Below are 15410 nucleotides of genomic sequence, written 5' to 3'. Positions count from 1 at the left end.
TAAATCTACAACACACCACAATTATTTCTCCCACACATGACCAATAGCTAAAAATGTCAAAAACCTATTGCCATACAGAACCATACTTTCTATGTTATGGCCTGGGGGTTAGCTTCCACATGCCACATTTCTATCATGCTTTTTAATGCATTATGCAAGTCAGAAAACTTTAAAGAAACAAGTAAAAAAGTATGAAAAACAATCATTCATGTATTTTATTATAAAAGTGTGCTTTATTATAAGGAAAATTTAAATATAACCAACAATACTGAAAATAACATAAACGGCATTTATAGCCTTGGTCAAAGTTCTTTATTAAACAGGCGTTTGCTGTTCCATGAATAGTTAACAATTAGTTTATGCAACAAAATAGATAACTTGAAAAAGTGAGTAAGAATGCAGAATGATGAACTAGGAATCCAGGGTTCTTTTGTGTTTTTTCTTGTTTAACAGACACGGCTTTTAAAATAAAATCTGAAATATAAAACAAGTCATCTTCATGTAGAGAGCTCTCTTTTCCTACAAGAAGGTTTTCCAAAAATGTTAAACAGTGTTCTAAAATGTGGCTGAAGTTATACTTTACATACTTTATTAACTTCTTATATATACATTATCCAATTAACATTCTAACCACATTTTCATATACAAGTGGGACCATAAACATTCTCTAATAAGACTACACTAGCACAGAATAATTTTACCCATGTATATATATTCATTTGAAACCTGTTTCCCAAAATGAAATCTCATTTAAAAGCAAACAACTGGTTAGAATTAATGTCTCTAGACAATGGGTCATAGGGCCTACAAATCATGTAAGAGTATATTGCTTTGGTTGAATATAATTAAATTCATCTTATGTGGCAGCATACTAACCATATCAACGGATAACGAAAATCTAGTACATCTGAGTTCATTCTGCACTAATTTCAACTAATTACTTTAAAGCAATGGCAAGGCCTAATGGTGTATGTGGTATGGGGAGAAATTCATTTTGTCTTTATATAGGATTATACTCATAAAAATTTATTTCTGTCACCCTAGGGGGATGTTTTTAAGAATTAAAAAAACAAAAAACAAAGTGCATTGGCTGCCAATCAATGAGATTGTGGGTTGGCAACCATCCTGAGAAAGAAAAGAATCCCAAGGGAACAGATATCTGTCTTCAAAGGCCTGTATTATGCAGGCCTAGTAAAGAACAACGAAATCACCTGTGGACACGCTGATAAGGATCCCAAATTATTTTTTGTATAGGAGAGTTTTTTAAAATAGAAGATCTTAGAGTAAAGAATACCAAAAAAGTCAGATTTTAAGTTTAAATCACTTTTTAAAAAACTTTGTGACATTTAATGGCAAGATCACATTTTTGAAGGTATAGAATAAAGAGAACTGTAAAATGAAAAGGAAGCAGATATGTGCTTGATGAGTGAAAATGCATTCATGATTTCTCATCTAAAAGACTGTTTCCCTTATTATCATAATGACTAAATTGCCTATCCATAAAACCACTGGAATATGTAGGTTACTGACATTATGCCAAAGAAGTCAAAATGTACTTTACTGCAAAAATATAAAAGGTTTTAAAATTGCATATGATGTTTTATACCACTTCACCAATAGGCCCAGGCCAGCATATAACTTATCAAGCTAGAAAACTGTAAAACAAAAATGATTAAGATTTTACTATGTATGAGTTATTTAAAAAATGTGCTGCCATGCTGTGTAGCATGTTTAACTGCCAAGTGCCCTCTTACATGGGGATAGTCACTAATATGGTGTCAGTCTGAGCAAGTAAAACACATATAGCCTATGATAACATCCTTTAATTATCTTCTTAAACACAGATACTTTCTATATATTACAATCATTTTAATAAACCTTTCAGTCATAATTTTATGGAGTACAAAGTCATTTTATCAGTATGTTGATTTTTTTCTGAACTACTCTTTAGAAAGTGATGTTAAAGCCTATTGACTGTTAAATCCCTACTGTTTATTGATACATTGTAAATGTAAAAAAAGGAAAAAACCTGAAATCACAGAAAATGCTTGGCATCTACACAAACACATTCTCAGTGGACTAACCACTACTGTGTAATTTTGTCACTACAGGTCTTCCTGCTCCATACTTTTGCTTCATGCAGTGGGTTCAACAATATCCATGTTTGTTCCAAACAAGGCGACTAATTGTTCTTCATAGGTGGCGATGTTCCTTTTCATAATTTCCATGCAAGGTCCCAAAAGCCTTTCAAATGCTTGCACATCCATGGCTAAGAAAAGAGAAGAATCTTTTTAAAAACACTCTTTGCAAATCTACAGATTTTCTAAGTCATTTATGATATCCATTCCATACATATCAATAATACAATGATATTTTAGGTAAATACCATAAAATACAAGAAAAAGCATAAAGATAAAAATGTTCCACTTGAAAAAGGAAGCAGCCAGGGCCACACTCTCCAGTCCCACGGCAGGATGATGAGCAATGATAAGTTGGTGGGAGGTCCCTGGTCCAAAGCTAAGAAAAGAATGAAGGACTATCATGGGAAGACCTTAGAATTTTTAAAAATAAATGTGCTGTCTCCACCTTAGCAATGTGAACTCCTCAAAGGTGGCACAGGAGTGTTTTCTATCTTGTGTTCCCTCCTCAGGGTTTAAATGCCATGTTGTGCAAGCCAAGTATTACCTTTTGTAATTTTTACTCCCATACTATTGTCTATGCAACCCAAAAATGGCAGCTGACATAATGTTTTTGTTTACTTCTGTAAGTACATGCTATAAATCACTTTGCTTGCCTATTTCCTAGATTTTAAAACTAAATTTATAATATACAGATAGAAAATACGGTCATACTCTATCCATAAAAATACAAATTAAAACATATCTTCTTTGCCTTTCAAATCTGCAAAGGTAGAAAAGGCAATGTTTACAAGAATAGGGTGAATGGGCATTCTGGTGCTACTAGCAGCATGTAAATTAGTACAAATAAAAGTAATCTGGCAATGTATGTCAAAAGCTAATTTTTTTAAAACCCACTCCTGAAAACCATTTCTAAGGAAAACTCCTATATACAGAAAAGCCTTCTATGCACAAAAAAATTGATCCCCACCAAAAAGTTGGAGCCAAAACCTTCCAAGTATTTACCAGTGAGGAATAACTAATTTATCATGTATAATATTTACCTTAAAAGAATTTTTAAATTTGGTATAATAAAATAGGAACATTCCTAAGCTAGAATGAACTTTAAAAGTTGTTTGGAAAACTGTTTAACAACTGAGCCCATACAAAGAAAAAAGACAAGAAGGAATTGTAATAGTAGAAATCACTGGGTGGCGGTGGTGTGAGGGATTCTTAGTTTTTCCTACATTTTCTATATTTCTCAAGTTTTCTTTAATGTGAATACAGTATCTAATATTGAAAAAAATTAACAGAATTTCACTCACCTCACCTTTACTCTTTCTAATAGCTCTACTTAGGGGATTACTTGTCAGTTTCTAATTGTATTCTCTTCTGTCCAAATGTAACACTTGATTAATATTATACTATCTAAAACCTTTTAAAGAATGACTTCTCTAAAAATTCGAATGATCCTTGCAAATCTTAAAAACATTAAAACTAAGTTTATTCTATTGAATTATGGATGAAGATAACCCCACGGAGGGATAATTACTGTGGAATCAATTTTCTTAAAATACCATCCATATTGCCACCTCCTGAACTACATTTTCTTATTAAAGTAAGTGATTTCTCAGATAGAAAATTTCAGATATAAGATATATATAGATGTCTGCAGCTGAAGACGGCATTTCTGCCAAGCTACTCTTGTAAAATAGTAGTAACTCTTACAAAATAGTAATAACGGCTGAACAGCAAAGAACATTTGTGCTTTGACAAACCTGCACCTTTGTGTCCCAGTACTCTAATGAGTAAGGAATCTCACAATATCCCGGCATTCCCCTTACATCTTAATGGACTTTATAAAAATAGTACCTTCCTTCTCTTTTGAGGAACGCAGTGCATGTTGCTTATTTGAGAGATTCCATATAAAACGTGGTACTTGGAATTCTAATGACTAATATGAAATGTTATTTCATACATACACTATATGTATGTAGAGCAAACTATATCTGTATGTAAAAATTACAAAGAAAAAATGGCTTCCACAAATTAATTTTTATAAAGCAATGAATCCTAAATTTTGTTACCTTTTGTAGGGACCACAAAACTTATGAAACCAATAAAATGATCCATTCAACATGAATACATAAAACGCAGACATAAGTTCAACCAGGAGAAGCACCCCTGCTGTTGCAAACCCTACCTAAACATTTGACAGTCCCAATGGCGTGTGCAGAAGCTGCTCGAGGTTTGTTAGTTACCAGGGCAAGCTCTCCAAAGTACTGTCCTCGCGAGCATCGAGCGATTTCTACTGCATCATTCTCTTCCACTTCTGATTTACCCTGACAAGGCAATTAAAAAGATAAGTTTTTCCTCAACTTCTGAAAAATAAAGTTAACCTTAAGTCTAACCATCAAAAAGTAAATCTGTTATGTTCCTTGCTATGTGGGTTTTGAGGACTCAGAATGCTTACCTTTCTTTTCATAGTAATTTTCACTTCTCCAGATTCTACAATGAAAAAAGAATCAGCCGAATCTCCCTATCAGAATAAATAACAAAAATTAGAAGGTGAAAATGCAAATTAATTTGACAACAATCTTGTTACATTTAATATCCCTAAAACTGATCCAATCCCAATGTACAGATATGCACCTGAAAAGTGATATCCAATGGGAACAGGCCATCTCAGTTTCTAAATTGAGAGGTTTTGATGGACAATTATGTAGTAATGATTTTGTTTGTAAAATTATTTGAAATAATACATTCTCTTTTTTGTTTGTTTTCAAGATGAAGTCTTGCTCTGTCACTCAGGCTGGAGTACAGCAGTGTAATCTTGGCTTACTACAGCCTCCACCTGCTGGATTCCAGTGACTCTCCCATCTCAGCCTCCCAACTAACTGGGATTACATGTGTGTGCCACCAGGCCTAATTTTTTTCCTTTTTTAAAAATTTTACTTTAAGTTCTGGGACACATGTGCAGAACATGCAGGTCTGTTACATAGGTATACATGTGCCATGGTGGTTTGCTGTACCTATCAACCTGTCATCTAGGTTTTAAGCCCTGCATGTATTGGGTATTTGTCCTAATGCTATCCCTCCCCTTGCTCCCAACCCTCCGACAGACCCCAATGTGTGCTGTTCCCCTCCCTGTGTCCATGTGTTCTCACTGTTCAACTCCCAATTATAAGTGAGAACAAGAGGTGTTGGTTTTCTATTCCTTTGTTAGTTTGCTAAGAATGATGGCTTCCAGCTTCACCCACCTCCCTGCAAAGGACATGATCTCATTCTTTTTCAGAGCTGCCTAGTATTCCATGGTGTATATGTACCACATTTTCTTTATCCAGTCTACCATTGATAGGCATTTGGGTTGGTTCCATGTCTTTGCTATTGTAAATAGTGCTGCAATAAACATACATGTGCATATGTCTTTATAGCAGAATGATTTATATTCCTTTGGGTATATACCCGGTAATGGGATTTCTGGGTCAAATGGTATTTCTGCCACCAAAAAGTGAGCAAAAGTTATGAACAGGCACTTCTCAAAATAAGACATTTATGTGGCCAAAAAACATGAAAAAAAGCTTATCATCACTGATCATTAGAGAAATGCAAATCAAAACCATAATGAGATACCATACCATGCCAGTCAGAATGGCAATTATTAAAAAGTCAAGCAACAGTAGATGCTGCCGAGACTATGAAGAAACAGGAATGCTTTTGCACTGTTAGTGGGAATGCAGACTGGTCAACCATTGTGGAGGACAGTGTGGTGATTCCTCAGGGATCTAGTACCAGTATTTTTTGTTGTTGTTTTGTACTTTTATTAGAGATGGATTTCACCATGTTGGCCAGGCTGGTCTCGAACTCCTGACCTAAATGTGATCCACCTGCCTCAGCCTCCCAAAGTGTTGGGATTACAGGCATAAGCCACTGCACCTGGCCTAGAAATAATATATTCTCTACCACTGTATTTCTGCTAAAAAACAAGAAAATGTGACAAATAACACTGGGGTAAGAATTTCACCCAAATTTCAGCCTAGATAACAGTGTACATAGTTGAAAATGGCAACACTGCTGTGTATCCCGCCAACGTTCCCTTAGTTGGCAGAACTATGCCTACAGATCCTGTGCTCCTGAGGAAGTGCTGAGACGTCTACCCTGTGTCCTCCTAACATCACAAGCATTGGCATGGTGACCCAAGATAACCCATCAACCTGCAAAGAGCAGAAAGCACTCAGATGGGGCCAGAAGCAGCAGATGTGGGCCTTGACATTTTCACTACAGACAACTGAGGACCAAACTCTGACATGCTAGCCTATTGACATTCCATTTCAAGGATTTGGAAGGACTTCTAAAAGAGAAGTGTTGCTATTTCTAATCATATACCTGTTCTTTCTTGTTTTTGTTTCTTAATGAACTCTGCCTTGATCTCCAATGATGCAGTCTCTGCATTAAACAATACAATATGGAAGATAATACAGACACTGACTTTTCTAAGCCTCTCAAAGTGATTCTGGAGAAACTTAAACTATTGCAAAATTCTTTTAATACAAATTCATTTAGCATCTATCACAAAAATAAATGTTGAATTTAGATTTTTAGAATATTGTACCGATATGTATATTTATAAATGCTTAAAAGACAATGACTATGTAAAAATATACTTGATAAACCCTAAGTATAGCATATCTCCTTTTCCCTTATTTTTATATGAGGTTTTCATAAAAGCTTCATGTTACATTTTCAAGTGTTTTGAATCATAATAGATCTATTAACTGCTGAGTAATTTTTTAAACAATTTTTAAAGCATGCCCTAACTGTATGTAAAACTGGTAAAAACTGAATACAGTCTGTGAATTATGTCAATGTCATTTTCCGAGTTTTGATATTGTTATTAATAGGGGTGCAAGATGCATTAGGAGAAACTGGGTGAAGAGTACACAGGACCTGTCAGAACTATTTTTGCAACTTCCTGTGAATCTATAATCATTTCAAAATAAAACCTTTAAAAATCATTTAAAAGGTGCTCTATGTTTTGTTAATTACCAATTTATATAGAACTTTAACTGTATGACTACACTTCTTCCCAATCCCTGACTGCTCTAATACACACACACCCCACACAGCGGGAAAGGAGGGTTGATTGACAGATTTACTTATTTATTTGCCTTCTAAAACAATTATCTTTTTCTGAGGCTCAAAGACTTTGAATGTTGTTTCCCATATAAAGGAAGAGACTGTATTTCAGATAAAGGGCACAAAACAGTATGAGGCTATGATACAAAAATTACAGAAGCTATTAAAAATCCATTTTAATAATCTGCTCAATGCTTCAAAAATATAACTAGGAAACAAAGTGCTATCATCTGCATACTTTACCTGTTAACTTCAACTGCCTTCACAAATTCTACTTTTGGTAGCCCTACTCTAATCCAGGTATCTAATATTGGTTCCAGCTGGGATCTTAGGAAAGTATTAGGGTGAAATAACATGTTGACCCATACATAGTGCTTGGAAGCCAATACATTATATGGTGCAGTGTGTTCCCTTCTTGGTGAATTTTATTAAGGGGCATCCTCAGGATATCTCATCATAAAACTCACCATGCAAAACTCTATAGAATTTTCCAGTGTACTTTTGGGGTCCTCATTAATGTCATGGAACATTCACCTGTTTTTTCCTAGTATAAATAACTACAATGATGCAGAAAACCATTTGATGGTTTAATACATATTCATTAGGAGTTAATTACATAAACAAAAATATTCAATAGCATAACTATAAATTAAACCATTTTTAACAGGTCATTTGGTAGAAGTAATATTTATTTAACCCATCACTGCATACTAATTTTAGAAACATGAAAAGTTTATCAAGATTTAAATCTATACAAACCTTTTGGAATACAACCCTAAACTGAATTACATTTCAAAATATCATACCTGAGCAATGATTTGTTCTCCATCGTTGTATACTTTGGTGCCTATCACATCTACTACTTTCAGGCGTTCAGAAACCTACAAAGAAGAGAGACAGTATTAAATAGAAACAAATTAACTGGGTAAGCTTAGTTATTTTAGAATTTAAAAACTGGTACCCTGGCTGGGCGCAGTGGCTCATGCCTGTAATCCCAGCACTTTGGGAGGCTGAGGTGGGTGGGTCACCTGAGGTTGGGAGTTCAAGACCAGCCTGACCAACATGGAGAAACCCCATCTCTACTAAAAATACAAAAAGCAAAAACAAAAAAAACAATGGGTAGCCCATAGGCCAAATAAATCGAGCAGTGTGTAGGCTGTACATATGTTTGTTATATTAATTAACAGGCAGCATTTTAAAATATATTTTTCATAAAAACTGAATCTCCAGCTTCTCTTGAAAAATCAGCATCACATAGTGCATATTTCCACATGGCAACAATAAAACTATGGTGGAATAGCAGCTATTTCTTTAATGAAATACACATTCTCCAATCTGCCGAAGTCTTCCTGGCTTGGTTTTCTTCTCTGTATTACCTGCCTAGCTCTGAAGGCATTGGATTTCCAATCCCTGATCTAATTTTATTTAAAGAAATATGCTGCTGGAAAAGATCAGCTGCCTACCATGCACAGTGATGTGCACAAAATTTCTACCAGGCATAAGCTCATAATCCAACAAAGACATTAGAAAAGAGAAGCACCGCTATTTTGACACTTGCCATTTTATAAGATGTTGTGGGTACATATATATGCCCATCTTTTTTTTTTTTTGAGATGGAGTTTCGCTCTTGTTACCCGGGCTGGAGTGCAATGGTGCAATCTCAGCTCACCGCAACCTCCGCCTCCTGGGTTCAGGCAATTCTCCTGCCTCAGCCTCCCGAGTAGCTGGGATTACAGGCATGCGCCACCATGCCCAGCTAATTTTTTGTATTTTTAGTAGAGACGGGGTTTCACCATGTTGACCAGGATGGTCTCGATCTCTTGACCTCGTGATCCACCCGCCTTGGCCTCCCAAAGTGCTGGGATTACAGGCTTGAGCCACCGCGCCCAGCCCATATATGCCCATCTTTACCCTCAAAATATTTCAAATACGACAGTGAAATAGAAAAGCATTTAATTTTATGAAGTATGAAAAATAAATCTCTATCTTCAAAGATTAAAACCCTAAGAGCTGGTCTTATTGAGAAGACATCTAGGCTAAGAAATGAAGAAGCCCTGCGGCTCTGAAGGAAGACATTCCAGACAGACAGCAAGTGTGAAGACCCTGAGGTGGGTGTGGGACAGGTGTGCTTGACGAGTTCTAACAAGCTGCTATGTCTACAGTGAGATGATGAGTGCGGAGCAATAAGAAATGAGGTTGGGGAAAATGGGCGGGGGAATGGGGCAGATTGTGCAGAGCCTTACAGGCCATGTGAGGAGGGGCTTAAACAGAGCAGTGCCACAATCAGGGTTTTTTTGTTTTTTGGGGTGGGGCCGGTATAAAACGAGTCTCACACTGTCATCCAGGCTGGCATGATCTCTGCTTGCTACAACCTTCACCTCCCGGGTTCAATTGATTCTCCTGCCTCAGCCACCTGAGTAGCTAGGATTACAGACACCTGCCACCACACCCAGCTAATTTTTTGTATTTTTAGTAGAGACGGGGTTTTGCCATGTTGGTCAGGCTGGCCTTGAACTCCCGACCTCAGGTGATCTACCTACCTCAGCCTCCCAAAGTGGTGGGATTACAGGCATGAGTCACTTTCAAATAACAAAATAAAATGCAGTCATAGATAGCAGAAGGAACACTGAGTTGTAAAAACTAGCACTACCATTCAATCTTTTCAAATAAAAACATGGATAGTTTTTTTATTCAAAGCGATTTTTCTATAGAAATAAATATTCCTAGAAAAACAAAAAATTAAAGCAAAATTTTAAAAAAGCATTAACATATACTTACCTCCAAAGATTTAAGGAATGGCAGTGACTCAATAAAGCTTTCATACATTTTTCTCTTTTTGGCATTGTTTTTCACAATTATTCTCCTGAAGGTTACCCTGTCCTACAGGCAGAGTATCAAATAAAAGACAGTTAAAAGGTAGATTTTTATGGGGGAAAAAGTACATATAAATAGTTTCATTTTATTCCCAAAAGAAACAATGACGGAAGATTCTGAAATAGATTAACATCGTTATACTTTCAATGCAACTAATTTCATATTTTTATTCCTCAAGCACAAAATATAATACAGAACCATATAAAATACTGTTTTTATTTTTTTTTTAAAGAAGCATCTGTTTTACTTTTATATACAACAGAAATCTGACCAACATGTTGGACTATACCCACAAGGAGGCACTGTCACAGCATGTTAAAAATATATATATATACTAGCATCGTGTTCTTTTACTCTGTTACATACACTACGTTTTTTCATATCCACATTGTCAAAATTTTCTTATTAAAAATGTGGAAATATATCCAAAAAAATCATAAATGCTTAAAGTGATGGGTACTCCATTTACCCTGATGTGATCATTATGCATTGTATGCTGTTATCAAAATAGCTTGTGTACCCTCCTATAAATATACACATATTATGTACCCATGAAAAAAAATTTTGTAATGTGAAGTCACAGAGAAATCACAACTTTGTTTTTGAGTAAGATCTAAATTCGAGTAAGACCTAATTCCAGTGTTTTCCATGTTCATAGTCTAAAATGTTCCTATTTATGTTTATACTACATGCCCTAAAAGATGCAGAACTCAGTTGGGGAACTAGTAAAAATTTTAAAGATACAGCTCAAAAAATTATTTCCCTAAAAATTTTATTCTGAATAATTTATCATAAAACAATATTTTAATTCCTTAATAAAAGCCTCAATAATTATGTTAGGTTGGCATTCATTAATAAACAATTATACCATTTTAATAAAGTAAAAATTGGGATATAGCATTTAATTAATAAATTACCAACATTTATTGTATTTTTTTACTTTAATTTTTAATTTTTGTGAGTACATAGTAGGTACACATATTTATGGGGTACATGATATGTTTTGATACAGGCATGCAATGTGAAATAAGTACACATAGAGAATGGGGTATCCATCCCCTTAATCATCTATCCTTTGAGTTATAAACAATACAATTACATTTATCTTAAAACATACAATTTTATTATTGACTGTAGTCACCCTATTGTGCTACGAAATACTAGGTCTCATTCATTCTTTCTTATGTCAACATATTAAGACTGAATTTAATGAACTAGTGCAATGGAAAAAAACGCCAACATAGATGAAAATCTCTAGGTGTGATGGACTGAAACTGAATGTTTCCTTCACTCTAAAATCCCTACGTTGAGAAGACTCAAAATAGCTTAATGGTTTAGAAACTAATCATAATTAGTTGAAATCCTAATCGCCCAAGATAGTATTAGGTGGTGGAGCCTTTGGGAGATGGTTAGGTCATGACGGTAGAGCCTTCATGAATGGTATTAATGTCCTTATAAAAGAGATCCCAGTAAGCTTCCCTGCCCCTTCCACCACGGAAGAACATAAGCAGAAGACACTATCTGTTAAACGGGAAAACAAGCCCTCTCCAGACACCAATCTTCTGGTGCCTTGATCCTCGACTTCCAAGGTATCCAGACCATGAGAAATAAATGTTTGTTGCTTAAGCTGCCTGTTATATAAGAGTTTGTCATAGCGGCCCAAAAGGACTAAGACACTAGGAAATTAAACATCTTGTTTCCCAATTTGGTATTGATATTAGCTGTAATTTTCACTTGTTTTACTCCTAATACTTTTTTTTTAAAGAAAATTTTACAAGATAATTAACACAAATATTTAAATTATTTCCAAGCCTGGCTCTGCATCAGAATCAGCTATAGTATTAAAAAAGATTTCTAAGACACCAGACCTTAATGACTCAAGATCTCTGAATATAGGGCTCAATAATCTGTATTTCATAAAAGCTCCTGAAGTGATTCTGATATATATCAGGTTTGGAAATCAGGTATAACATCATTCTATGGACAGAGTTTACTGCAAAACAGAGAAGACTCAAAATAGCTTAATGGTTTAGAAACTAATCATAATCAGTTATACCTCTCAGAAAGAATTTTCCATTAGTAACCTATCTCTTCACACCCACTGTGACATATAAAGTCCAGAATTTCAAACACTTTCATCCTGAAGCCATTTCAACAATCACCTTTCTAAATCATCAGTACAGTCAGGAAGATCATGTAAGCCCTAAGGCTAACGGTAACCAAATACTATTTACAGAGTGAGGCTACTCGGCAATGGACTTTTGTCTTGGGCTTTGCTTATCTTTACACCTGTATTAATATGGCAGAGCTCCAGTCCGTTAACCTTAAAAGGAAAACTTCTTTTCTACATGACTCTCCCAACAACTTAGGCAAGTTACTCTTAAAAAGCAAGTTTGAAATACTAAGTAATTATGTTAATTATTCTAAAATTTTTAGAAAGTATGTCAATATGACTATCACAAACGGCCCACTTTTATAAAATTTAATAACATGTAGACTACTAAAAATCTCTGAAAATGCTTAATCCTTCTTGGGAACTTAACGTATTACATGCACTAGGAAATTCTGGGTCTTTTATACCCAATTAAGGTTTCTACAAGTGCTAAAAACTATCAATATTCAAAGAGGCCAACCTACGAAATAGTTGATCTTATTCTGAAGACGTGCAAGGAGGCATGTTCCTCACTGTGTGTCAATGTGACAATCTGAACCTCAATGGCAACCCCACTGGAATGACTACATTTAAAAAGTAAACCTTCCTTAGTGAGACAAGTCATGGCAGATGCTATATTTATCCCACCACTTTACTGACAGAGAAACCGACACTTCTGTGGGAAAAGGTGTGCTCTGGTTTGGAGTTTTTCTTTGCTGGCCTTGGATATTCAAACCGCTGACAGTTCTTTTAAAACACTTCAGATGATGAGTTAGTCTCCTTCTACCTGAAACAATTCAGTTTTTCTTCTAAACCTTAAAAAAGTGACTCATCACATTTTTAAATAAGTATATAATCACTGGTTCTAATTAAGAGAAATGTAAAATGTCTCTTTGATCAAGAGATATTTTTATCAGCTGAATCAACTTCAGAGTCAAATGCTAAACTGTGACTAAATAATGTGTGACTTCTGTAATGCTATATACAGTAGTCCTTCGAAATGAGGCTGTTAACAAACTTCACATTTACTTCAACTTCTCTTTCCACAAAAGGATATGAGAGAAATAATCCAATAAATCCTTGTCAAAACTAGTGGGTGGGCTATTTTCGACAATTTTAAAAGAAAATATATATATTATAAACATTTCCCTAAATTGATGCTGTTTGAAGTTTGGCCTGACATCAGGCAGTACTGCCACCTCCTGGGAGCTGATGAAAAATGCAAAAATCACGGGCCTCAACCCGGAACCACAGAATCAGAATCTGCATTTTAACTGCATTCCCAGGTGATTTGTAAGCACACTAAAGTTTGACAATCACTACCTTAAACACAATCTTCCAGGATCAGCTTTAGTAGTGCCTAACAATTGCATCCTATCATATGTGAAAATAATCTCTCCCCACCCTCTCCCCTTGCCCAAATACATCTTCAAACCAGCTTCTAGGTCTTGCAGGAATACCACATTAAGAAATACATTTAAAAGTACTAATGCGCAGGTCCCAGTGCTGAAGATTCTGATAAATTTGCCTGTGGTGGGGTATAGGCAAGAGGATTTTTTTTTAAAAAAAAAACCTCATTCTGATGTGGGGCCACATGAGCACAGCCACCAAGCATGTTTTCTCTACACATCTGCTTTTAAATGCAGAGCTGTAACCCATCAATTTATAGCACCAAGAGCATCCTTTTATATTGGTTTTTCAAACTCCGAATTTCTGGTGCAGAAGGTTAGAATCAGTGGGTTGGGCCCCAGAATGGCATTTCTAACAAGTTCCCAGGTGATACAGATGCCAATGTTCAGGGGACCACACTCTGGGAGCCACCGATTTATGAGATTATAATACCTACCTCAGAAAGCTGAGAAAAAGCACTGAAGGCTGTGTTTGTATGGCTGGTTATTTTCTAAGCGTGGGTAAGACAGGAGCATTCTGAATCTGAGTGTCTTTCCAGGGCCACCAGGTCCCAAGCTCCTGGCTGGACTGGAGGAGTGGGGGCAATAACCTGAGGCTCTGACTTAGTGCAGTTTTCATGCCAGTTCAGCAGTCAGTGGCTGCTTAATAAATTACCTGATGACTGATGATCTTTAAATTAAAATACCACGTGGCAATTTGTAACAACTGTCAGAGTATTTGTTACAAATCATAACATTCAGGATAAATAAACATTTTACTCACCAAACCCCACAGAGCACCAGGAGAGGTAGCAGTGATAGTAGCTGCTCTGGGTGTATTGTACATTAAGGCCAGTTCGCCGAAACTCCCACGATTATCATAGTTACCAACACATCTTCCCACACCATCACATTTCACATAAATGTCAAATGTGCCTCTGTTGGACATATGTAGATTAGAGGTGAATTCAAGTAAAAAAGATCATTAAAATAAAACATTATTTCAGAAAAGAGCCCTGTGAAATAAAATCTTATTTCCAGCCTGTCTATCCCCTCCGAATACAAATAATAAAGGGGAATCAGTCTGTGCCATCTGTTCCAGACCATGTGCCTGCTAGGGAAAATGGGAATAAATGATAAAAAATTATTATAACAAATAATAAAACTGTAACTAAAGATGACAACCAAATAGTACATGCATACAAAAAATCATTTGAAAAGCTGGGCCTTATGCCTGTAACACAGCACTTTGGGAGGCCAAGACAGGTGGATCACCTGAGGTTAGGAGTTTGAGACCAGCCTGGCCAACATGGTGGAACTCTGTCTCTACTAAAAATACAAAAAATTAGCCGGGTGTGGTGGTGGGTGACTGTAATCCCAGCTACTCGGGAGACTGAGGCAGGAGAATCGCCTGAACCCAGGAGGTGGAGGTTGTAGTGAGCCAACATCACACCACTGCACTCCAGCCTGGGCAACAAGAGTGAAACTCTATCACAAAAAAAAAAAAAAAAAAAAAAAATCGTCTAAAGAGCCTGGGCGTGGTGGCTTACACTTGTAATCCCAGCAACTTGGAAGTTCAAGGTGAGCGGATCACTTGAGCCCAGGAGTCCAAGACCAGCCTGGGCAACATAGCAAGATCTCATCTCTATAAAAAATTGAACTTAAAAAAAAAGAAAGAAAATCATCTGAAGAAACATTTATCAAACCATTGACTGTAGTTATCTAAGAGCATAAGAATAGTGA

The 15410-nt window shown here is 35.9% G+C and overlaps 1 protein-coding gene across 1 annotated transcript in view; it reads right to left on the bottom strand.

Moving 5' to 3' along the window:
* Positions 1-213: 213 nt before the first annotated feature.
* PRKAR2B (protein kinase cAMP-dependent type II regulatory subunit beta) overlaps positions 214-15410 on the bottom strand; it is a 104693-nt gene continuing 89496 nt past the window's right edge. The window contains exons 6-11 of the mRNA XM_002751728.6: positions 14452-14605; positions 10032-10133; positions 8060-8134; positions 4591-4656; positions 4321-4459; positions 214-2269 (exon numbers count right to left, since the gene is read on the bottom strand). Coding sequence (XP_002751774.1) covers positions 2136-2269; positions 4321-4459; positions 4591-4656; positions 8060-8134; positions 10032-10133; positions 14452-14605 — 670 coding nt within the window. The 3' untranslated portion in view covers positions 214-2135. The remainder of the gene's footprint in view (positions 2270-4320; positions 4460-4590; positions 4657-8059; positions 8135-10031; positions 10134-14451; positions 14606-15410) is intronic.

This window comes from Callithrix jacchus, chromosome 11 (assembly GCF_049354715.1).
Source record: "Callithrix jacchus isolate 240 chromosome 11, calJac240_pri, whole genome shotgun sequence".
Taxonomy (NCBI): domain Eukaryota; kingdom Metazoa; phylum Chordata; class Mammalia; order Primates; family Cebidae; genus Callithrix; species Callithrix jacchus.
Note: the sequence above shows the minus strand (reverse complement) of the source record. Positions and strands in the feature narration are given on the sequence as shown.